General features: G+C 37.1%; 1 protein-coding gene across 4 annotated transcripts in view; it reads right to left on the bottom strand.

The window, feature by feature from the left end:
- CTDP1 (CTD phosphatase subunit 1) overlaps window positions 1-24,455 on the bottom strand; it is a 109,306-nt gene that overhangs the window by 59,446 nt on the left and 25,405 nt on the right. For 3 of the 4 annotated variants that reach the window (XM_017823057.1, XM_017823067.1, XM_017823049.1), the window contains exons 7-10: window positions 18,333-18,495; window positions 15,667-16,752; window positions 7,113-7,254; window positions 4,629-4,859 (exon numbers count right to left, since the gene is read on the bottom strand). In XM_017823057.1, coding sequence (XP_017678546.1) covers window positions 4,629-4,859; window positions 7,113-7,254; window positions 15,667-16,752; window positions 18,333-18,495 — 1,622 coding nt within the window. Of the gene's footprint in view, window positions 1-4,628; window positions 4,860-7,112; window positions 7,255-15,666; window positions 16,753-18,332; window positions 18,496-19,565; window positions 19,661-24,255; window positions 24,403-24,455 lie in introns of those variants that run through there. The other variant, XM_017823075.1, reaches the window with a different exon arrangement.

Below are 24,455 nucleotides of genomic sequence, written 5' to 3'. Positions count from 1 at the left end.
AAATACACATCTCTCTTCTCTCAAATCCCATGGATAGGTGCAGGAAATTTCAGTTGGGGGTGGTGAGGGAAAAGAGCCAAGCCACTGCTGTGCTACCCAGACGTGCACCCCCATCAGCACAGCAATATTCAGTAGCACAGCAGCCATGTGCCCCTTTGCAGTCTCTTGATTCTGTACAGTGGAACAGTTTGGATTCTGTGGAAATGAACTAATCAAACTGGTTTTTGTTAAGAGTTTCTCACCACAGCTAAGTTTTCTGTTCCCCCCCTCTTGCCCCCCCACTACATGTTTTCTATTTTAAAAGACCATTCTTTTGCTATTAAATTGCTCTCAGACAGTAATTTTCATAGGTAAAAGAGGAAAACAATACAGCATTCCACTATATTTTCCAAAAGGACATTTTAAAGTACGATTTCCTACCTTTTTAATAGGTACCCTAGCTAAGAAAGGTGGTGATGCCATTTACATTCTTAGTGAAACAGAGAATGACAAAAAAAAGCTATAGGCACCTTACACAACTCTATTAAAAACATAAGAAGCTTGACCATGCCAAGAATTACAGAGAAGTTATATGTAGCAGGGTAGCCAAGCAGACTTTCTTAGACTAGAAATAAATCTAGCATATTTTTTAAGAACACATAATCATACTGATGACAAGAACTCCTCCTCTTGTAGAATAAAATGTGAGATCATACTTGACTATATTATTACACACAAATATTAACTGTAAAATAACTGTATTAACAGGTTCTAAAGACTTCTGTCAGATGTTTTATCCACTGTTTTCCAACTGCTACTAGGTAAGAAACACTGAGCCTTCTCATGAGAGTATTCCAAAAGCAATATGAAACAAAGACTTCTTTAAGGTTTGTAAGACATTTTTATTTCCTCAGAGACATTTTCCAGGCTTTACATTTTCCACTTGCCCGTTAAGTTAAATAAAAATTAAAGACATACAAATGCAGGAATTTACATTTACTTCTAATCAAATGAGATTCATGAGTACCTTTTAAAAAATAATACCATATTCAACCCTGCAGAAGTTGTTTGGTGCTTGCCAGTCTTACATGCACAAGGAAAGACATATACCAGGTTGGTTCAACACTTGTGGAAGTAAAAAGCACTTCTGTTGATATAACACTGAGAGAAAGCTAAAATAGCATTATCATCATGGAAATGTTAAAAATATTTAAATTCAAGCCATGTAGTCAATTTGGCACTTTATATTTTTGCTGTCATAACATGACTTGTAACATTAAGTAAAGAAAAACAGTAAAAATGAGTATGTAAATTCAGAAAAAATTATTAAAAAATTTATAAGCAAAGTTAGTTTATAGAGGCCCTCAAGTATGGCTTCAGCCACCAACACCTGCTTGACACACCTCTTCAAACCAACCATTCGGTGCATCTTAGCATTATTTAAAACAAGGGCGCCATTTATAACTTCTTAGATGTAAATTACATCCATATTTTAAGCCTTGCCTCATCTGTCAGTGTATTATTAGCATTCACTAAAATTTAACTTGCACCATTATTTTTCTTTATTCTAGTCCAAGATGTCATTAGCATTTGTATTATTTTGAACAACACTACATTACACATCTCATGACCTGTTACAACTTAAGTGTTTATTGCAACGCTTGTAGAAAACTGTTTCTGTATGAAAATGCAAATTTGTTGAGATACACAAGGCATGTCAAAGCTCTGACATGAAAGTTATTTTTAAAGAGGAATCCTTCCTGTTCTCAGAGAAGAGTTGCTGGTGCTGCATTCCCTTCCCTTCTAGTACAGCTGCAAACTCTTTGTCACCCTTCTACTCAGGCTGCAACAGCCATGACAAAAAGCAGGTTCTCATGTCTCACAGAGCCGAGCACAATGGCAAGACCTGTGCTTGTCACTCGAAATGCTGGCTACACTAACTGAACCACCTGTAATTCACTGGTAACACTTTCACTGGACATTGCATGTAGGTATTTACACTGATTATATCCCATTTTAAATTATGTTTCAAGTTGAACCACAGAAACTGAAAATGTTGAACACAAAATAGAGAGAGAATTGAAAAAGTTCTTATGAAATGGTACTTGGATAACTAGAAGCCCTTTTCCGTAACCAGCCTTGCAAGCAGGAGGTTATGTCCTAAGCCCAAGGAGGTCTATTCTTAGAATAAGAGACCAAGTACCATTGTTTTGCCACATGCAACTACCATGTCCCTGAGGGTTTCCTCTCACAGCAGTGCAATTCTGTTTCCCACTATCTGAAATTCAGAATCAGATGAACATTCAAAGATTCAAAGATTATTGGAGGCTTTGACTACACCCACCCACAAGAGGAGCAGCTGTGAGTGTTAACAACTTTAACTCTGCCTAAATTCAATGGCTTAGTTACAAATACTCTCATCTTTCTATAGGAAGTAAACATATGAGCATGTAAAGTCTGTCAGGACACAAAATACATTGCCCTGTACCAAGAAATTGCTGCACTAAGGTAGTTTTCTCTTAAGACCAGTATCACATCACGTTCTAAAGTGGATGTGAAGCTTTTTTAAAACCTATCATTGATGTATGCATTAAGACAAACCATACAGTACTGCCTCAGCTCTTCCTCAGTCGTAACACAGCAAAGCTGTTCCTACTTGGCTTTTTGTTACTTCACAGCCTTCGTGCTCTGCCTGCACTGTACTTCCTATCCACTGAAAGTACCTAAAGCAGTATTTGATCACTGCCCTGCTTTGCTCCTAGACTTTACCAAGACTCTCCTCAGCATCTTAACTGAGGATGGTGGAACTGCTCTGAGGAATATATACATGCCCTAATTAAGACATCTGTATTCACAGGTCACTAACTTCACCATGAGGACCAAATCAACAGGAAACAGTCATGAAAATACTTTTTTCAGCATATATCTTATGCTCATGTCTTACAGCTGCTTAGTTGTGGGGTGAAGTTGCAGCACAGAGTAATTGGATTCATCTTCTTAGACTAATACATCTCAACCCTGAGCATTTACAGTCAAAAAAAATGCTGAAGTGAAAAAATGGGAGTAGCAAGGCGACATAGCCTCACTCCAGCCCCAAAACCTCTCTGTAGCTCTATAAAACTCAACTAAGAGGGCACCTGAAGTACACTACTCGCCTTTTCAATAAGATGCTCAAGTTAAGAGGCACCTCAGCATCAACAAAAAATAGGCTTAGGTGAGGACAAACTCTTGAAGTTGTTGGCAAAGGTAGGAAAAACACTGAATGATGCATTAATACCAACATAACTCATTAAACTGAAGAATCTTACAAGTGTTATGACAACTATATGTTATAAGAACATCAGAATGTGTACGACTTTCCCAGTTCTATTTCTAGACAAATTCCTTCCCACAATAACTGACACAAAACCTCGAAAGCTTTTCAGCTCCTCTCTGGATACATGCTATGTCTTGATTATTTAAAGTTTTTAATGTTCATTTACAATGTCATAGTAAAGTAAAATACAGATTTTAAAAGACACAGTTAAAAAGGAACTGAAAACGAGACATCTTCACAAACAAGAGAGACTCAAAAAACCTGTGTTGACAGCAACAGGGAAGCTGAAATAAAAAAAAGCCTATAAACAGATAACAACCGAGAAAAAAACAAGTTGAAACAATTTAATAACAGGAAGATAGAGTGGAAACATAAGCTACATTAGTATACTAAACCTTTACAAGTGACAACACTGAAAGTGGCAGGGAAAGGAGAAGAAAGGTAGAAAATTGTGCATTTATAGTTGTGATGTATATTTTTGGAGAACTGAATTGCTTTGTAACAACTGCTCTACTCTGATCATATCATAAAAAGGAATGCTGATTGCATTTTACAAAGAAAAGCTTTGGCTTCAGTTGGATACTTTTTTACCATTGGAGTCAACAAGCCTTACTAAACTTGTTAGTATTCCAGAAAGTTGAATCTTTTATGTAGATAATTTGGCATGAATTTTAGGTATTTTACACATCCTTAAGAGACAAGTAGTGTTTTTGCAGCTTAACACAAATTTTGACGAAGTCCAGATGCCTTTGTATTTCAAAAGGCAGGCTGCCTCTTCCTCCTGCTGCTTTAGTGTCTTGATTTAGTGATCTAAGGATTATTAACTAGCAAACAGCCATATGGCCTTATTTAACAATACTCAGATAGCTACACCCCTCTTCCATCACTTCTGATATTCCTCAAAAACACAAATCGAATGCCCCATTTGAAAGAAATTAGATGAAGAGGAAAATTTTATAAAAAGGAGTCAAATGCTATCAGATATGTTTTAGAATACTGGATTGTTTTCTGTTTAGAAGACCCATTAAGAAACATTAAGCTGCCCTGCTTCAGAGATTAGTTACTCTAGCATTCTTTAGAGCACACAAACTACACACTGAATTTATTTGATTTGAGGTTTCTAGTTGCACTTTGGTGAGGAACAAAAAGCACCTGGAATTGTAGCATCCCAATTTCACTTCAGATGACTATTCACTTTCACTGTTTTTCTTGGTTTTTTAGAAAGCAAACAAAGTAAAGCAAAGATGACAATTTGATCAAAGATAACAAGGGTTAAATTTACTACAGAATCTAAAAATATAGATAAAGTGACTCTTAGCTATGCTTTAGGTACCTGAAGGATGAGTGTTCACCATGGACTGGTAAGGTGATGGGAGGAGCTGGAGACTGGATGTACATTGACTGCCCAGGTGTCTGTGTGCCTTTCCTGATTAGCTTTCCAGTGTTAGGATCATACAGTCGAACTTCAGGACCAGGCTGAGACTTCGGATGGATGGGTGTTGGGTGAAATACAGCTGTCTGAAATGTGCTGGGTGTATCAGGAAACGTGGCAGGGCTATTCTCTCTGTTAGATGGAGTTCAGAAAAAACGTCATTAGAAATTTAAATGAGCTATGTAACCAGAACATAAAAAATTAGCATTCCTTTTTTTCTACGGGAGAAAGAGAGGAAATGGCTTGGAAGACCTCTGAAGAAACATTTCTCCACCCCCATTAAAGTCTCACTGAATATAAAGCAGAAAAATGCAAATACACAGATAATGTCATATTTACATTATTAAAATATTATTAAATGTGCCTTAAAAGTTCTAAAAATATGAAGTTTGATATGGCTTCCAGGTAGTTACAACTGCACAACTTGAGTAGCATGATAATCTGCATACACACACTAAAAAGAAAAGAGGGCTATTGTACCAGATCTTTGTATTTGCTCTCCAAATTGACTCTGATAGAAAAAAAACATACAATATTAATTTGCAAGTCACTCAAACTAAGTTTTTAAAATACTAAGCTGCCTATGACGCATTTAAAAACAATTTTAGAAATGTCAGCAGAAACAGAGATCAGTCTGTAGGAATCACCATTATGACATACTATCCAATTATCATGAAATGCCACAAAAAAGAAAGCCAATCGAATAATTAAAAAAATCAAATAAAACAGCATGCTATGTTCCATTAAAACAACACTATATTAAAAAAAGATCCAATTAAATTACATTGTAACAAATATGAGAAGTGACACAAAAATGGAGTTTTTACCACATGCTTTTATGGACATTTCTGAAGTAGTCATGTAGCATCAACATTTAAGGTCAACCAATCCCAAGTTTGTTTTTTTTTTTTTGCTGTTTTTAACTTCATTTTATATGCAAATGTTTTCTCAGAGTTCATCCCCCTCCCTAGTTTATAAGTGCCTTGGACCAGTAATCGTTTCCAAAGTGGTTGCACATACTGGGTTAAAATGGAAGTATTTGCATTAAGATACATGTGTTATTGACTGAAGCTTGGGGGTAGGGAAAGTGTGAAGTTATGCTGTATTGTATTTGAAATGCAGAAGTAGGAAAAAATATCACGTTTCAATAAAATGGAAGAGTAAATTAAGATAGGTAGGAAGATTAACATTCATTCTAGACATCAAAAAATGATGTTCGCAATTCACTGTACACATCTGACAACTCTGCTGTGTCTGACCTCTGAGACAAATTAGGCATCCCATACAAGTATTCCAAAGTTTGATTAAAAAACATCTGACAGTACTTTTTAAAAACTAAGTATTCTAGTCAAGCCATAAGTAGGCTGCATCTCTTTGCTCACTTATAGGGATTTCATGTCTCTACCTAGTCTGCCATTTGATAAAAGGCTTTACTTCCAGATGTTTCTTCTTTTGGCATCTTTGAAGCATTTGATGTCTTGCACACACACGTTATGCCCACAAAGGGTGTCTTTATCTTCTGAGCAGAAAGTAAATCACTAGCCTACTCAGTCACACCAACATCAGTTTAATACAGAAAACCCAATATGCTATGCCCCTTCCTGCCTAAACACTTAAGGGAGGGTTCTCCATTAAGCTTCTGCTAATGTGGATCTATCCAAACAGGTAAGCCAAGAAGCAGAAGCTGGNCTATATGATATTTTGTGGTAAGTTATTTCAGCCATGTCACTTTCCTGAAGGGGACTGCTATTGATAGCCCTCTGACTTCCTCTGTGTTAATAAAGTTTTTGGCTGCCACTTCTATTTACTGTCATACTAGTGCACTGATTATTTTTTACCTTTTCTTTTTCAACATTTTTCCTTATCCCAAAACCACCTCTCGCTACTTCCTTTCTTCCAGTTTTTGCTTCTATCTTCATGTCTTCCAATTCTTATTAGAATTTTCTGTAGTATTTTTCTGTTTCTCCCTTTCTCCTCACTACCAAGTGTCAGAAAAAAATGCCATACTTGACCAATTTTTCACGTTGTGGAAGTGTTTACATTTTCTGGCAGCATGAATGATCCCGCGCCGTGGTGACATTCCCTGTGATTGAACTGACAAGGTCAACTTCTCCAGCTGAGAACAGCTAGCAACAGTAACTGCTAAAGAAATTACTGTTACTAGAAGTTTCTCCCCATTGTGCTACTTGTGGAACTGCCTCCTCACCCCTTGAGAGTCTTCAGCTTAAGCAGAACAGAAATGGACAAAACCAGGGAGTTTTTCCACAAAATCTGTAAATATTGCACACCATTCTTAATTTGTCAGAAACCAATTTCATAGCTGCATTAATAAATCAGCACACTGTATGAATAACCTATTTTCATAGCCCCCAAGTTACCACTTACCTGTGTGTTTTGATGTAGTCATCCTTCAAGGGAAAGAGCTGTTCCTCAACCTTGTCCCAGCGCTCCAGGCAGCTCCACAGCCAATCAGGGTTTACAACATGGAGGTCCTTGCAGTCCTGAGCTTGCCGTACTTTTTCTGTGCCTATTACAAAGCCAAACATAACATTACAGTGTTCCCAGAAACACAGAAGATAAACCAGTGTATAGTCAAAACTAAGAAAATTTTGTGATCAATCTTACAGGGAAAAAAAAAAAAGCAAACATTCCTCCTGAATCCAAAAAACCAATCCCAACCAATAAAAGTGCAAATCTAAATAAGACATGACAACCTGAGCCTCAAGCTGGATGAAGGCAGCTTCGTAAAGAACTGGCACTATGGAAATAGTCCACTAAAATTTATACAGAGAACCTCTGCCTCTTCATGTTAGCTCAAAAAACAATACAAGTGCACTTTTGTATTTAATCTCCTTCATTTACATTTATCACAGTTTAAGCATAAGCAATTTTTAAATGCTGTTAAAGCCTCATTTACCATACTAACTACTTTTTTTTTTTTTTCCCACACACAGTCCCCTGTTCATACAGTATGCTACCTTTTAACAAGCAGCCATCCCCTCAACCTCCATTTGTCAGAAGTGGGGGCAAAAGCAGACAATTTCATTCTTTTTTGCCAAAAGGGGAACAAAGAATGTGCAGTTAAACACAGAAGGCTAGCATGAAGCCCACATAAAACCATCAATAACGCAGCATGTGAGTAACAGGTCATCTCAAATTCTACTCTCTGGGGATGCCAGAACAAAAAACCTCAGTAAAGTTGCTATAAATGTTTGCCAAGAAGCATCAAAACCAGTGTCATGGTTTAATCCCAGCCAGAAAGTACAACACAGCAACTCACTGACTCCTCCTACCACCCAGTGGGATTGGGAGGAGAATCAGGAAAAAACTAGTAATACCAGTGGTTTGAGATAACAACAGTTTAATAACTGAAACAAAAGTAAAATATAATAATAATACTAGGAGCTCTTGTCTGTTTTCACACATGTGACTTCAGCAATGAAGCCTACAGAAAAAAACCCCCACCAAACTTCAGAACAATTCTGACAAGGAAGCAAGTGATGTTTTTATCATAGTTCCCCAGAGTTTCATCTGCATGATTGTCATTTAACAACATGATTTTACTTGTTTCAATTAAGATGAAAATCTTCAAGTACTCATACTCCTCCATGTAATTTGAAGATGAGAGGAAATAGCTAATCGCAAATACTCAATGCACTTTGTACAACCTGAACTACAATCTGCTGGGGTACAGATGAATTGAAATGCACCTGAGGATTGACCTAACTAGTTAGTTAGACAGTTCAGTTTTAAGATTTCTATAAATTTAAAGGAGTAAATAAACAGAAAGGGCAGGAGATAATTGTCCTTCACCAAACTGCTGAAAGCTTACATTATTGAGGTGCTGGAGCAGGTCCAGAGAAGAGCAACAAGGGTGGTGAAGGGACTTGAGCACAAGTCCTATGAGGAGAGGATGAGGGAGCTGGGGTTGTTTAGCCTGGAGAAGAGGAGGCTCAGGGGAGACCTCATCACTCTCTACAACTCCCTGAAAGGAGGTTGTAGCCAGGGGGGTGTTGGTCTCTTCTCCCAGGCAACCAGCAGGAGGACAAGAGGGCACGGTCTTAAACTGTGCCAGGGGAGGTTTAGGTTGAATATTAAGAAAAAATTTTTTCCAGAGAGAGTAATCAGACACTGGAATGGGCAGCCCAGGGAGATGGTGCATTCACCGTCCCTGGAGGTTTTTAAGATGAGACTGGATGTGGCACTTGGTGCCATGGTCTAGTAACCCTGGCAGTGTTGGATCAAGGGTTGGACTTGATGATCTAGGAGGTCTTTTCCAACCCAGTTGATTCTATGATTCTCTACTTTTCTTTCCCCAAACCCAGTAGGAGTAGGGCTACATTTTCCCCTAGATACAAGTAAGTTTTTTCTTGGATTGAGATTAACAACAAAAAAATATTTTGTGCCCAAATACATTTCTTCTATTATCAGCAGCAAATGCAAGCAATTCCATAGTTCAGGATAAAAGAGCTGTACATATAAAGCTTTACTCCACACTAGTATCTTTGCAAAAAAAAAAAAAAAGTATTTCAAGATAAGGCCCTTTCCAAACCACAAATGATTTAGACTTGCTATATTTTAAATTCTGCCATGAAATAAAAATAAAATCACCGTCCAAAAAAGATTCACTGAAAACAATTTTAGAACTCCAACTGTTAATCCTAGCACACCTTTGCAGACCAAGAGGTTTTAACTGGCTAAAAAGTAGAACTCTAGTAAAGGTCAGTGCACCCTTATCATTCATCCTCTGATTTAAGAAATCTGTTTTCCAATTAGTTATCAGTTACAAAAATAATCAGCAACTCAGAGCACTTTCATGCAACAGTTCCTGGAAGTGAGCCAGTTTACAGTGCCAGAGGGAGCTTTCACCAGAGGTATTATTAACATTTATATAACCTCAATAGGAATTTTAGAAATACCTGCAGTTAGGAAGAGTTAAGTTTAAAGCTGCATTTAATTTTATACACAGGGTGTGTTTCAGAGGAAAGAAAGCAGACGTTCTGAAAGAGAATCAGGTTAAGAGATCTGGGAGAAAAAGAATTGAAAAAAGTAAAGACCTGGTTTGGAAATTGTTTTCTTTTGAGAGTAAAGGAGAAAAGCAATGACAAGAAAAGAAAAACAAAGAGGTAAGAAGACAGATGTTATAAAGTGGATGACAAAATCAGGTTCATAATCATACAAGTTTCAGGGGAAAAAGTAACAAGAGCAAGAAGTCCAGTGGAAGTTTCGGTACTTGTGCCTAGTATTAGATACCGAATCAATTAATCGGACACAACTAGCAATACTGTCCTGCACATAACACCTCTGGAGCTGACTGAATACAACATACAAAGTAGTGATTTCACTACTAAGCACACACAACAGTTAACCCGAGCTGGTGATACAGCTGGATAGATAGACTGTGCTGCTTCTTTTGGACTTCATCAAGGGAAACCTGGACAAAACCACAGAATTGCAGTCACCTCATGTTAAATCTATGAAGTTACATGAGAAGATGGCTTCCTCCAACTGTTTTTAAAGCTGATGTTTCTGCACTGATGATGTCAGATGCTTCATTTTGCTGCCCCTTCCTCCCCACCCCCACATTTTGCATTCACGCATATCCAATTATTTCATACCAGATGTATTCTGATGAGTCAAGTAAATTCTTCTTCTAGTCAACAGGATCCTAACAGAAAACTAAACCACAAAAGCTAAAATGGTACTACTACAGATGAACTTGTTGCTGTTCTGAAACAACAGATCTGAAAGGTATAGGCCATTAACATAAACTAAAGTTGCGCAAGAAAGACGTGGACCTGCTTGAGTGAGTCCAGAGGAAACTATAAAGATGATCAGAAGTCTGGAGCACCTCTCCTACAAGGACAGGCTGAAAGAGTTTGTCTTGTTCAGCCTGAAGAAGAGAAGGCTCCAGGAAGATCTCACTGCAGCCTCCCGGTACTTAAAGGGGGCTTATAAAAAAGGGAGAATGACTTTTTACAGAGAGAGATAGTGGATAGTGATAGAACAAGGAGAATGGTTTTAAATTAACAGAGGAGAGATTTAGATTAGATATTAGGAAGAAATTCTTTATTCACAGGGTGGTGAGGCACTGGAACAGGTTGCCCAGAGAAGCTCTGAATGCCCCATCTCTGGAAGTGTTCAAGGCCTGGTTAGGTGGGGTTCTGAGCAACCTGGAAGCTGTCCCTGCCCATGGCAGGGGTGTTGGAACTATATGATCTTTAACATCCCTTCCAACCCAAACTATTCTATGATACTATGGAAGTTGGTGACACGAAGACTTGTGTATAACCAAACCCACCTCCCGAGGGTCAGAAGTCAAGTAAGTGTTTCTCACCTCTGCAACATCAAGGCTTTCTGCTTCCTCCCCATTTCAAATGCACCGCTGCCTATTGCACACCCCACCATACTGAAAATTGAACGAGGCAACACATCAGTGTCTTCTCAGGGAGTGCTTTCTATTCCTGTCTGGCATCGTCACAAATTAAGATTTCACATGTATAATGTTCTTAGAGCTAAATTTGGTGAAACACCAAATTTAACCGGCTAGGAGAAATAGTACTGCAATACTTAATATGCTTGCCTTCTCCTCTCCCTTTCCCCAGTGTATCTTCTCCTTTTGGAAGTATGCTTATTAAGACAAAACAGCAGAAAGATACAGTCCTTCTGATGCAATTAAAAACATCTGAATTATCCAGCTGGGCTGAAAATCACTTAGAGAAAAACTGTTTACCTGGACCACTTTTTTTGCATTGTTGTCTAATCACCTTTCCCTACTTCGAATTGAAAAGTCATTCCAAAAAGTTATAAAGGCACACAAGACTATGCACGTGAAGAAGCTAGGGTCCAAATTCATCACATCTACTTCCTTGACAGATACAGTCTGAAGCACATAATATTGGGAAAAACATCATTTTCAAACCTGGGGAAGGTACCCATCAATTGTACTTTTGATCTTGCAAACAAAGGTTGAAAACATTCCCCTGTTAATGCTGTCAATTCATTACTAAAAAAGCAACAAAAATCAATAACACAACAATAAAAACTTCTACAGCTGTTTCCAGGACACAATTTTCACTAGAGCAGTTTATTTCGTCTTATCCAAAGTATGGAACACACTTGGCACTTAAGCAACACAGATAAACAAGAAGTAACCTGTATATTTACAAAGACTAAGAAATGTCATACCACTATTTGGTTTATGTTCACATTACCACCTAGTACAGCCCAACAGGGAGATCTTTCAGGGCAAAAGGGTGCTGTAGGAGCCATGCTCAGGAGTTTTCCTTTGGATTAGCTCTGCCCAGTCCTGTGGGCCAAATGCCAGGGAGTGCTCAGTTGACTGCAACCTCCAATTCAATCTCACCCATGAGGGTGAGATTCAATCTCACCACGTGCGCAGGGCTGTGCCAGGACAAACCAAAGTACACGATGGGGAGCGACCACCAGAGACACTCAGAAAACACTCTTCTGATTCCAACACTCCAAAATCAACATATCCTCATGGCAGTTTGTAACCAGGTTGCCAGACATTGCTTGGAAAATCTGATCACTAAAAGTTTATATTTCTCTTCAGATAATTTTTATACATAGCTCTCTATTTACAATCAAATCCTGAAGCTCTTCTGCAATAACACTAACCTAAGACAAGGTAGGCTGACCACAGTGTTTTGTCTAACAAAAATTAAGGAATCACAAAATGGTGGTATATGTGCTGTTCCAAGGTTACAGCTAAAGTCCAGCTTTAACACTGCAGTGTGCTTTACCAACAAAAGCAACAGGGTTACCCGGTCACTGACTTAATTTAGAGCAGTGCTTAGCTAGATTTTTTTTTTTAAAGACACAGGCCCTGAAAATATTTTTAAGAAAAAAAACCTGTTGACACATCACAGCTATGAGAAGTGACATAGAATCAAACAGATTTTGAAAAAGAAAAGAAAAATTCAGGGCCCCAAGTTGACATATTTTCATCCCTACCACACTGCAATAATTTTTGACTGATCTGAACAGCTTTATCTGCTCCACCAGCAAAAACTCAATACAAAAACTACAGTGTCTTTCACCCATTCAGGAAGGAAAATAACAAGGTTTAAGAAATAGTGTGGTAACTGCTTAGCCAAGTGTGTACACAGCTATAACAACTCATCATACAGTGCAGTTTACTGATGCTTAAAGCAAAGACCAGATGTTTCAAAAACTGAAGTAAGATTTAAGCAAGTGGAAAGGACTACAGGGTAGCCTTTTCTCAGTCACTCAGATTTATGAAAGGTGATTAAATGATACAGGATTCCTTGTATTTTACAGTAAGTCAGGTAGATAGTATTTCCTGCCTTATGTAATGAAGAAAATCCTAATTTTCTCCAAGAACAAGGATTTATTTAATTTCAGAGTTCAGAGTACCTGTGTCCACAGAGAAACAAGCTGCCTATCTCCAGAGAAAGAGACAAGTATACACAAAGGACAAAAGAAATTTAAATTATTTACTCTAATATGCTGGGAAGGATGCTGTAAATACAACCTAAAATGGTTTTCAGTAGCTATTCATTTCAATGCAGCAAGCTATGATGAGGTCACTTTGCAGGAAGAAAACCCATCACTTCAAGACCTCAGGGGCACATTGACTTCTTCCCTTTTATGTCCTCTGACAAACTCTTCCTTTGCCTTCAAAATGAAAAAGCTTACCCCCCAACACTGCTGCAGGTTAAGCATATGTCATTAATTACATCTCAGCTAATGCAAAGTAAGCACGCAAGCTCTACTGCTTGTCGCAGTCCCAAGTCTGCCATGGTTAGCGAGGTCTCCCAGAAACAGTGAACTAATAGGTATGTTTGGATCACCTTTTCACAAACACATTAAAAAAAGAAAAGGTTAAAAGCAGCATAAGAACACTGTCTGGTCTCATGTCTTTGACTTCTGAATAAAACTCAAGAAGGGACATGCTTTTGTAGACATCAAGCAGTGCCTCAGATGTTCGCCATGGGAGCCAGAGATGCAATATTTGTATGGCTCAATGGGAGCAAGAGAATTTGCTCTCTAACCACACAAGAATCACTATGAAAATCACATTGACAGATGAATTATCACAAATCCAGCTGTGACAGGACAAACTTATACCCTTTAAATCTCTGATTAAGTAGTTTCCTTCATGAAATTAGGATGATGCAGCATAAATACTCCCACCTAACAAGAGGTAAGAATAATATAGTCTCAATTTGAAAAAAGCCAAAATCCCATCACAAAACCAGAACCACAGTCAATCTGCAAGAATCCTACAAAGAAAGGTTATTGAAGAATACAGTTTTTTCACTTTAAATCCCCCTATTTCACTGCCAGTGTTACAGATATAATTACTAAGTGATGATGGAAGATGGTAATAGTATTGCTCATTAAGCAGAAACAACTGCCAAGTTACCTCTTCTAGATTTAGCGCAATATGTAATTTAATCAAAGCAAAGTTTAAATAGTTTTTTATATTCAGAAGTACTTTGGTGAATGATTCACTAAGAATGAGCAAGTGGTAAAGAATTTACTCATAAAAATGGAACACAATGATGTATATATTTATCTACATAAATACACAACCCTCCTCACACTGTACATTCCAAAATCAAACAAGGAAAAAGTCAACTGTTTCTCATTATCACATGCTGTGTACCATAATATGTTATTCAACTCTTTTCTCTAGAGAAATGTATATGTTTGGGAGGGTTTCATTTACATTTATCCTATCAATTTTAACCCCTTGCACAATAGTTGCATCTGATGTACAACTACATTCAAAAGCCATCAAGTGCAAGGTAGACAAAGAAACTTTGAATTGAAGCATTCTAAGATTTGAAACTGGAAAAACAGCAGTTATATGGACAGCTAATTTCATCTTCTAAGTTTTAGGTTGTTTTTACAACTAAAATCTCTATCTCTGTTTTCACTGTATGTTTTTACTCTTTAAATGCCTCCCTACATACACACTATCTACACTTAAGGTCATACACACTTCAAGGAAAGTCTGTACACGAATAGTATAGCCAGTGAAAATATATCTTTTTTTAAAAATACAAGCCAATGAAACAAAGCTGCTTCTGATGTACTAAAACCTTACATGAACATGAACAGCAGTCAAGAAAAAATAAGCAAAGAAATCAGCCCCCTATTGGGTTGTGTCACCTAAACATGTCCTAAAACTACCCGTAAGTTTTAGATGATTTAAAGCATGCAGTTTTACTTTTGGATTTCATGGGTTTGATAATCAGATATTTAGATTCCACGTAACTTCAAAAGGCTAACAAAAAAAGTGCACTAGAAGCTAGTGCTGGCCTGTTAGCTCCTCTGCGGCAGCTACCAAAGGTGCACTCCTACCAATTATAGCCATGTAAAAACAGGCAGCTTTGTCAAAGACATCCCAAAAGTTACACTATGCTCTCTTACATCTCCCTTGACAAAAATGTACAGGTTAAGCACAGAGCAGTGACAAGGTATCATCAGTCTCAAGATAATTTGTTTGAATTCCATACCAAGTGAAACTAAACCATGAGAAGTTAGATCTGAGAAACTGTGAAAGAGAGCACTGCTAGAACTTTATAGCAAGACCACTATAAACTTTTCTTTGACACAAATGTTGAAAGTTTATATTCAACAATTTTAATAGTCAAAGACTCAGTATCACCAATTCTTAGCCAAAAAGTGAGACATAACACATTACATCAGAGGTTATTTAGTGCATCCTTCTTTTAACAATTAAAAACCACACGATCAAAAAGACGACAAAAAGAAAAATCCTTTTCAAAAGGCTTCTAAATCAATTCAGGAAGAATCTTTCCTTAATTTCAATTCAAATCTCTGTTACATTAAAGCCTGTAGGTTATACAGAAAAACAGCTCAAGGCATGCATGAACTGTATCAGACAAAAAGCTGCTGGAAAACTCAAGTCTCAAATACCTACCTGTCCTTGCTGCAATGAGATGTGTTGCTTTATCAGGATCATCAGCACTCAGTACAAGATTCTTCACAATTTTAGCTCCAAGTGCTGTGGCATGATAGTGTTCCCGTGTTTTCTCAATGGGGAAGTTTGTTGGGTAAAGTCCACTAAATATTATGGTTACATCTGACAACACTTTACTTTTTAGTTCTGGTACTATTTTTCTGATGTCTGGAATTTCCTCAATCTCTTTTTTCAGGTATTTGTCATACTTTGTGTAATAATCAGTGTGAACTCGCACAAGGATCTCTTCAAGATATATTAAATGGTCGTCATCATCTGTATCATCCTCCTCCTCTTCCTCCTCCATACTCTGGTCTAAGGACTCACCCATTGTAATTCCAGACTGTTCACTATTCTGGGATTCTGTTTCAGCTTCTTTCTTGTCTGCACACCCATTACCTAAATCACAAAGGCTTTCCTGTTCACTTTCTTCTTGTGCTTCAAGATCAGTTTTGTCCTGGGTATTTTCACCAGACAGAGATTGTGTGTCCCCAGAATGGTTCACTAGACCATCCTTTTTCTCACTCACATCAGTGCAACTCTCTTTCTCCAAACTGTCATCCTGCAGAGGTTGTTTGGATTTCTTCCAGCTTCTCTTTTCCTCATTCTCACTATCTGATACAGAAGTGGATGACTTTCTGGTATCCAAACCACCGTCACTTTCACTGTCGCTAGACAGTTCAAAGTCCAAGACATTTGTTGTCTTCTCTTGGGTTTGCTGCTTCTCTGTAACTGTTCTATCAACTTGTTCGGAAAAAATCTGAGATTCTTTTGTATTTGTCAAATCGTTAGTGACCTCACTGTCCATTTTGTGATCGGTGCTATCATTTAAGGAGTCCTGGGCATCAACTTTATCATGAGAGTTCATATCCCCATCAGATGTTTCACTGTTTACAGAAGTACTTCCATTTGCAGTGCAAGTGTCCTTTGCAGCTTTCTTGAGACCATTGCTTTGTTCTTCTACACATATAACATTCTTTATTTCTTCAGCATCCTTTGCTGATGTCACTGTTGGATCCAGTGCCTCTGGTTTTGTAGAGTGGTTTACTAAAGCACAGGCAAGAAAGAAAACATATATATATTCTCATTCTTCATGTGGGTTTTTTTTTTAAGATTAATCAAAATTTAGTTTTCTTTTACCTTAAACACAAAGTTGACATATGGAGTCAGACTTCATTATGTCTGGTATTCATCACTAGGCTTTTGAAAGTTGTTAACATATTCTAGGTGTCAGTGAGTACTAGAAAGAACTGGAAAATCTAACAAACTTTACTTTTATAAAGAAGTTATGTAACCAGTTTTTTTTTCTTTAAAACATGCAGGTCATAAGTAATTATTTGTTAATTATGCAAACATTAAACGATTCACCTTGTAGCATAAGTTTTATGATTACAACTCAAGGAAACAAAAATACTGCAATGGAGAGAAAAAAAAGGGGGGTGGGGCAGAATTTGCTTCATAAGGTCTTAATCCAGAATTATAGTACAAGAACTTCCTTTATAAACTTCCATGTCTTTCAAATATGACCTACTTTTCATAGCAAAATAATTGCATTTTAATACTTGAAAAGATATACGTGTTTTAGCAATACAAAGACGCCATTCAAACTTCATTTGAGACTGACTGAATGCAAGTAAATGGGTAAGAGTCACAGACAGAAAAGTAGTTCTAGGATGTGTCTGCAGATGTCTCTTCTGGAGAAAAAGAAATTGCAGATATCCAAAAATTTGCACACAAACAGTCACCAGGAACACTGTGTGAAGTCACTCTACTTTGTCTCCCTTCTGTGTGCATGTTCCTGTCCTGCAAGTAACAATGAGAGTCAAGTGTAGAGGTCCTACATCACAGTGACCTGATTCAGGCTGAGTACATTATTCCTGTTTCCATATTGGACACCTCTAGTTCAACAATGGAAGAAGAACAATGTCACGTGTAGTAAATACAAAAAAAAAACAACAAACCTTGGCTAAAAAAAATCCCTGCAATTCTTTCCTAAGACACTTTGAAATACATTTTGCCCCCAAATTATTACTAACCTAGTGATACACACCTTCTAAATTCATTACGTGTATTACGCTGCTGAGCCTACTGAACAAAAGGTTCTTGTGTCCAATGTCGGAACAACATGTTAAACAGATGCTAAAAATCCCACATTAATTTTATTAGCATAATAAGGGAGGTAAACAGAGATCAAAACATTCATTTTCAGAATGTGGAGACCAGAGTTTAATAACTATTACTTCCAAGTCCCAAGAGCAAGGAAGGGGATCAAAAAGGAGATACCTACAGAAAGCCAATAACTGAAATGTTTTACATGGGCATGTGGGAAGAAACTGTCCCCCTCTACATGTTCTTGAACAGTTTGGTGTATTGCCAAACCAGCTCTCAGCCATAACACTATTACCTCTACTCCACTTCTGCTGTGGTTGCCTGCCAAAAGGAAAGCTCTCAACAAAAACAGCCTAGTTTTACTGAACTACTCACATTTGAGCTGTCAACTACAGTAGTCTAGGATTTCCCATCTGAGCATAACTGCAATACCACTGAAGACCACCACAATGACTTGTATCAACCATGTTTTAAAAGCGGACAAAGTTGTAAAGGTGGTTTAAAACTAATCCAATTACCTTTCTTCTTCATTTGCATTTCTCTGGATCCAGGAGGTGCATTAATATCTCCTATCCCCTGAAAGTATACATACTTCTTCACAGTTATCAAATTGGGTGCAAACTTCCAAACATCCTCTCTATCATCAATGATGCAAACCATGGAATCCCCACATGGAAAGAAGAGTTGATAAAATTGATCCAGTTTTAGAAATTTATATAGCAATGAAAGTAGTTTCTGTTGATGTTCTGGTTTATTATGAGCATGTCTGCAGAATATGATTATTCATTAACTTACAAAAATCTCAGCAATACTAAAATTACAGAATTCAAAATACAATATTCAAACAGATTAAAATTAATAAAAAAAGAAACACCTATTTTAAAATCTTCATCCCAAAGGCTAGAAGCAGAAACCAACAAACCTCTGCAAGAACAAAACATTACAACATTTCAGTCTAGTTTTCACTGTTTTTGTTGACAAACAGCCTGAAGCCAACTATCACATGGCCAATACACTACCTATATATAAATAGGAAAAAAGACACAAGAAGAGTTTTTAAAGAGTAGGCTCATCCAATCCAAGATAAAGGAAGCAAAAATACTAATATCACCTCTCATCTAGGTGGAGGAAGAAGAGTACCTAAAGTGCATATTAAAAATCAGAGCAAGAGAAGAAAAAAGCTTCTCATTTGCTACAGACAGATGCAGAGAGGCAATAATTTTTAGTATTTCATAAAGCTAGATGAAACATATCTGTTTTCATACTCTGAAAAACGTGTGAACGCGAATTTAGATTACAATATGAATTCAAGGCTCTAGATGACCAAATTTCAAGAAACACTAGAGAAGAGAACCTGCTTATGGCACATTTGAAAGCCAGAATACTAGATACCCAATTATAAATTAATCTCGAACTGAGAGTTTTGGTTTAATTAAGAAAACCCACAACATACAAATCATTATAAAGATCACAAGACAAAGTGGAAATGTGGTTGTTGCAAGAATAAAAAGTGCAAGTGAAAACATGATGCCATTGCTTCACACTTTCACTGTTCTGCCACCACAGAACCCATTAAGTAGATGAAATACTGCAATGCCTAATATCTCAGTTTTACTGAGATGGTGTTGATATTTAAGAGGCAGATAAAGGACTATAAACATGACAAGTACAGAGGGAGTACTTTTTATTTTATTTAGCATATTTTCTCTCCTTGTTTGTCCTGTTTTGCATAATGCTTAAGACCTGTATACATACCTAAGATTCCCAGTTTTAGAAAATGGATCAATACATTCATCCCTTGACAATATCCGATGGGAAAAAAGCTTCTTTTCAGGGTCCAAAAATCCTTTTGGAAGAAGAAATTAAAAAGTTAATGTTCAAGATGTTTGTTCCTTATTGATGTTCTACATAATTCATCTCTTTTAGTTGGCACAACAGAAGTTTAACAGACAATTTTAGGGTAAGAGGTTACATGGGAGAAAGTACAGCAGATCAAGTATTTGTAGCTAATTCAGTTGGATTAATTTTAAAAATCCCATCTCACTGTCTTTCAAGATGGCAATAAAACTGAAACGAAAGTAACTTAATTTGACCGCCAAATTAATAAGGCTGAAAGAGATATGGCAGGTGATAAATATACATGACTTTTGCAACTTACATTTATTTCTCTATAGTTGGTTCTTTAAAGCTAAATGCTCTCCTTAGCTCATTATTCCTAGGGACTGCAGAGAAGTCTCAAGAGTCGGCAATGTGCTGCAATACTTAAGCACAGTGGGCAAGTTAAGGGACAGTTCCAGCCGGAGCTCTTGCGTTTGTAGGTTTTAAGTTGTACCTCTAAGAACTACTTCAGTACATCTACATATAATAAACATATCCTGGGATTCCTAGAAATATTTAGGCCCAGTTGCAGTAACTCTTCTGACTGCACTCTTTAAAAAAAAAAAAAAAAGACAAACCAAAACTGAAACAGAAGCTGTGCTAGCTGATCTTAAAGCAAGGTAAAATGCCCTTATTTACGAAAGTGGTGATTTGGGTGTACAAACACACATGCATATGCTTCTGAAGTAGTCTCCAATAATGAAGTTCACCCTCATGACCAGATCAAAGTCACCTAATCGCTTAGAAAGAAACTGGCATTTTACATGCTAATCTGTATTTTCATTTTACTGAATTTGTACTGAAGTTAGCATCAACTTCATTCTTATGAATAATACAAGGCAGTCAATACTTACTTGGGAACAATTTTTTAAAGTTTTATTTTCTTTTATTTTAAATGGTGGTCATCTTATTGTCAGAAACAGAGTTCAAAATGACCACAGACTCTAAGGACCAACTTTAATTTTCTTTCAAGGAGCTTTGAGATTTTCACAGACAACACGTTCAAGTCTTTTTAGCTGTCTAGCTCCCAGGAGTACATTAAGTTGGGAGTTCAAAAACAGAGGGTATAAATTAAAAAAAAAAAATCAAAAAAAAAATCAGTCATCACGTCTGAAAGTTGATCTTATATGTACTTAATATTAATGTGTAATTGGAATAACTTAAAACCCATAAAAGCAAGAAAATTCCGAGTTAAGGACAGAGGTTCAACCTTAACTCACCCGACTATGCTTAAGAATTGCTGCAAACTCGAAGAATCATCCCCTGTAGTGAGACCCTTGCAGTACCTAGGCATAATGAATTGAGAGAATTAGCTACAAAGATTTATTGCCATACACACAGATACTTTGACAAACTACATAAGCTGTCATACAAGTTGCTGTTCTTCCCAATAAAATTCTCTTCCACTAATTGTTTTAATACACTAAATTGGACAGGAGTGCAGTGATTACATGGTAAAATCGCAACGATGCACTCAGTTGCAATGTTGTCTAGCTAAAACTGTAAGAAAAAGGAAGCTGAACTAAAAAAGCCCAAACGCAGAAACCCTGTCTGCCAGGGATTAGAGATGAGGTAGCATAACAAAGGCAATGTTTGGTGAAGGTTTATCAATAAGCTGCTACACTGAGGATACCGCTCAAAGATCCATCTGCACAGATAAAAGCCCACCTTAACAGAGTCGGGTCTTTCAAAGCTACTTGAATAACACAGAAAACAGTACTGGTCTTTTGAGAAAGTTCTTCACAGGTCAAACTGTTTGGTTTCTTTTAGATCCTCCCTAGTCAACTAAATCAACATAACAAACAACCCTGATGTTTTTGCATCTCAGGGGAAGGGCAGATAAGATTTTACTCATCGTACATAATTTGTTTTCAGCAATAGTATGTTAATACAATCTTTAAAAGACTATATTGGTTATTCACTCTCCTATTCAGCAATTCTACTCCATGCAAGAGCAAACAAGACAGCTAGTGAGTAAAGCACATACTCTTATAATTGAAACATTAACTTTTAATTGGTATATGACAGCAAATAGAACATAAATCTGACTAAAATCGTTACATTAAAAATAAGTAGATGCAGGTATTTCCACCAAGATAAAACTAAGCAGAGGCTACAATTGGCCAAAATAATTATGTAGTGGTGAAATACTACAGGAAACTCTAGATTATAAAATCCAAACTCATCTTCATAAACATACTACTAGATACCATTCTGTAAATGAGTCAAACCAATAAGGGGTTTAGGATAAATTATTTCAGCAGATATGAATGGTGTTTACAATTATCAGCTAATCCCACTTAACAGATGATAGAAGGCAGCTGAGATGAGAGAAAAGGACCAACAAGATATTATCTGTTTGCAAAAGCCTTCTAGGACATGAAAGGTGCAGCCCAGAGTTCAGATTTCACAAAGAAATATAGGATGTATATACAGGATGTAAGGAAACAACCTTCTTCTTATGAGAAAAATCCCCAACATTTTGTTACAAGTTCTTTCTTTATGTAACATAGGAATAACGATAAAATATCAAACTGACAGGTCTCTGTGAGAAATCATTTAACCAATACTGCCATCAAGTGTTCTCTGTACGTATCAGCTACGTATTTCTGTTACTGCATCTTGGTTGCACAGGTGAGCAAGAGACCAAAGACTGTATCAACTGTTTCTCCACAGATTTCAACTGAAACTATCACCATTACTGCACAAGTAATTCACTTGCAGTTCGAATGCCTTTGATGAGGTTAACTTCAGGCAAAAATCCAGAAGTCTGGGGATACAGGGAAGCAGCAATACCCTAACTAGCTCATTTGGTGGCCATTTCCTCTATAGAATAATGGAGCAGCTTGAGTATGATGCCCACTAAGATGCTTGTAACATTTCAAGTATCAGTCTATCCTAGCATGGGGACTGTAAAGTAATCCAAATTTTACCTCGGAGATTAAAATGGGCAGAGGACCAAATCACACATAAAGAGAAGATTGAGCACTCCTATATTATGAGTTAACTACCTCTGCAACTCATTCTTCTCCCTGGCTCTAAAGCCTATTTGCTATACATCTTCTGATTTTATTTGGTATACATCTTCCGGCCTTAGGCCACATGCCAGATTTTGGTACACAGGTAGAGGTGAGGAAGATCGTCCACCCACTTCTAAATACCACACAGGTATTTAAACCTAGTGTATGAGAAACTATCCCCCTTTTGTTACACAAGATAAAAACAGACTCTAAGAAGAACAGCTGGGTACAGAAGTGTCAATGCATTAGCAGTACACAATGTATAATCCAACAGTGAGACTGACAAAGCTTTAGGAACATTCTTCAAACAATAGTCAATAAAGACTGAGTAATAGAAATGTTCACTTGGATGGGCAGGGCAGGACAGGACACGGCTCTCAAACTTTCTTTCAAGGAGAATTAGCTGCAGACTACAAATAGCATCACATTCTGATTACAGAAATATTGTATGTTGTCATTCAAAAGTCTCGTATTTGTCATTACAAGCCTCTTCTGTGGTATTCAACATGCATAAAGAATTGTTTACTTATATATTTTTTTTCTAAACTGTTTGAAAGTTAACTAGGATAGTTAGCACTCTGACTATTTTGGAATCTTCCTCTCTTGCCGAGAAGTGGGATAACTGGGACAGTGCTGTTCAAAGCACTCCTGGCAATAACACAAAAAAAGTAGGTGTGAAAGACAACTTAAAAAAAAGCTAGGAGACATGGAACAGCAGCACGGACAATTTGACATGCAGAGTCAACCTAAAACATTGTTAATTATATTGTCTTAGACAACAGACTTGATAAAGATAATGCCAGGGTAGACTAAAATTGGCTTTCACCCCATCTTGACAGTTTAAACATACGGTCACATTCCTAACGTGATTCTGACCCATATCCTTGCATAACCAAGGCAGTTGTCTTTTCTACTTGGAAAAAAATTTCATTCAGTGACCCACACAATAGACTACCACTGCTATAATTCAAATGCAAGTTTTCATTTACTAGGAGAAAATATTTCTAAGTTCTTGAAAAGAATATGTGAAAATACTGCTAGACTTCTGTTTTTCCTGAAGTAAGTGCATCTCAGCTCCAGGACATAAATAGAACTGCTGTAAACTATTTTACAGCAGCAAAATTTCCTTTGGTGGAAGGAAACAATGTGGGGGGGTTGGTGTTCCCCACAGGAGGAGATAATCTCACATTGTTCGTTTTTTATGGAATGGTTATTTTAGATTTTTAAGACAAGTGATTTTGTAGATAATTTTTAGAGCCCATCGACATAATTCCTTAATTCAATAAGAAGGCACAAGTTGTCATGCCACAATCTGATTCTCTAAAGCACATCTGATGGTGGAAAAAGATTATTTCTTCTATTACAGGCCATACAGGCACTGTCTTGTAAACAAGCTAAGAATTCTACTTACAGGACTATTTAGGAGATGGCTTTGCACAAAACAAAGAACAAATACTTAAAAACAACCACAGAAGGAAAATTAGTCATGTGAGTATGAAGGCTGAGGATGCAAATATTGTTAAAACGTAAACATACTACTCACCTGCAATTGTATGTGCATACAGCCTGCTGCCAAAAGTAAAAACATGTAATTCATAGAGCTTGGCAATTTTCTCCAGGAATTCCTTACAATGAGGACGCAAACGCGTGTGCAACATTGGCTCACCTCGACCTAACTGGAAATGAAATATTCCCTAGAAGAAAAAGCATGTTGAATGTTATCAAAACAGTAAAAAAAAAAAA

Source organism: Lepidothrix coronata, unplaced genomic scaffold, assembly GCF_001604755.1.
Source record: "Lepidothrix coronata isolate B3197 unplaced genomic scaffold, Lepidothrix_coronata-1.0 Scaffold3, whole genome shotgun sequence".
In the NCBI taxonomy this organism is placed as follows: domain Eukaryota; kingdom Metazoa; phylum Chordata; class Aves; order Passeriformes; family Pipridae; genus Lepidothrix; species Lepidothrix coronata.
The sequence above is the reverse complement of the archived record's forward strand: the minus strand, read 5'-3'. Positions and strand labels throughout refer to the sequence as shown.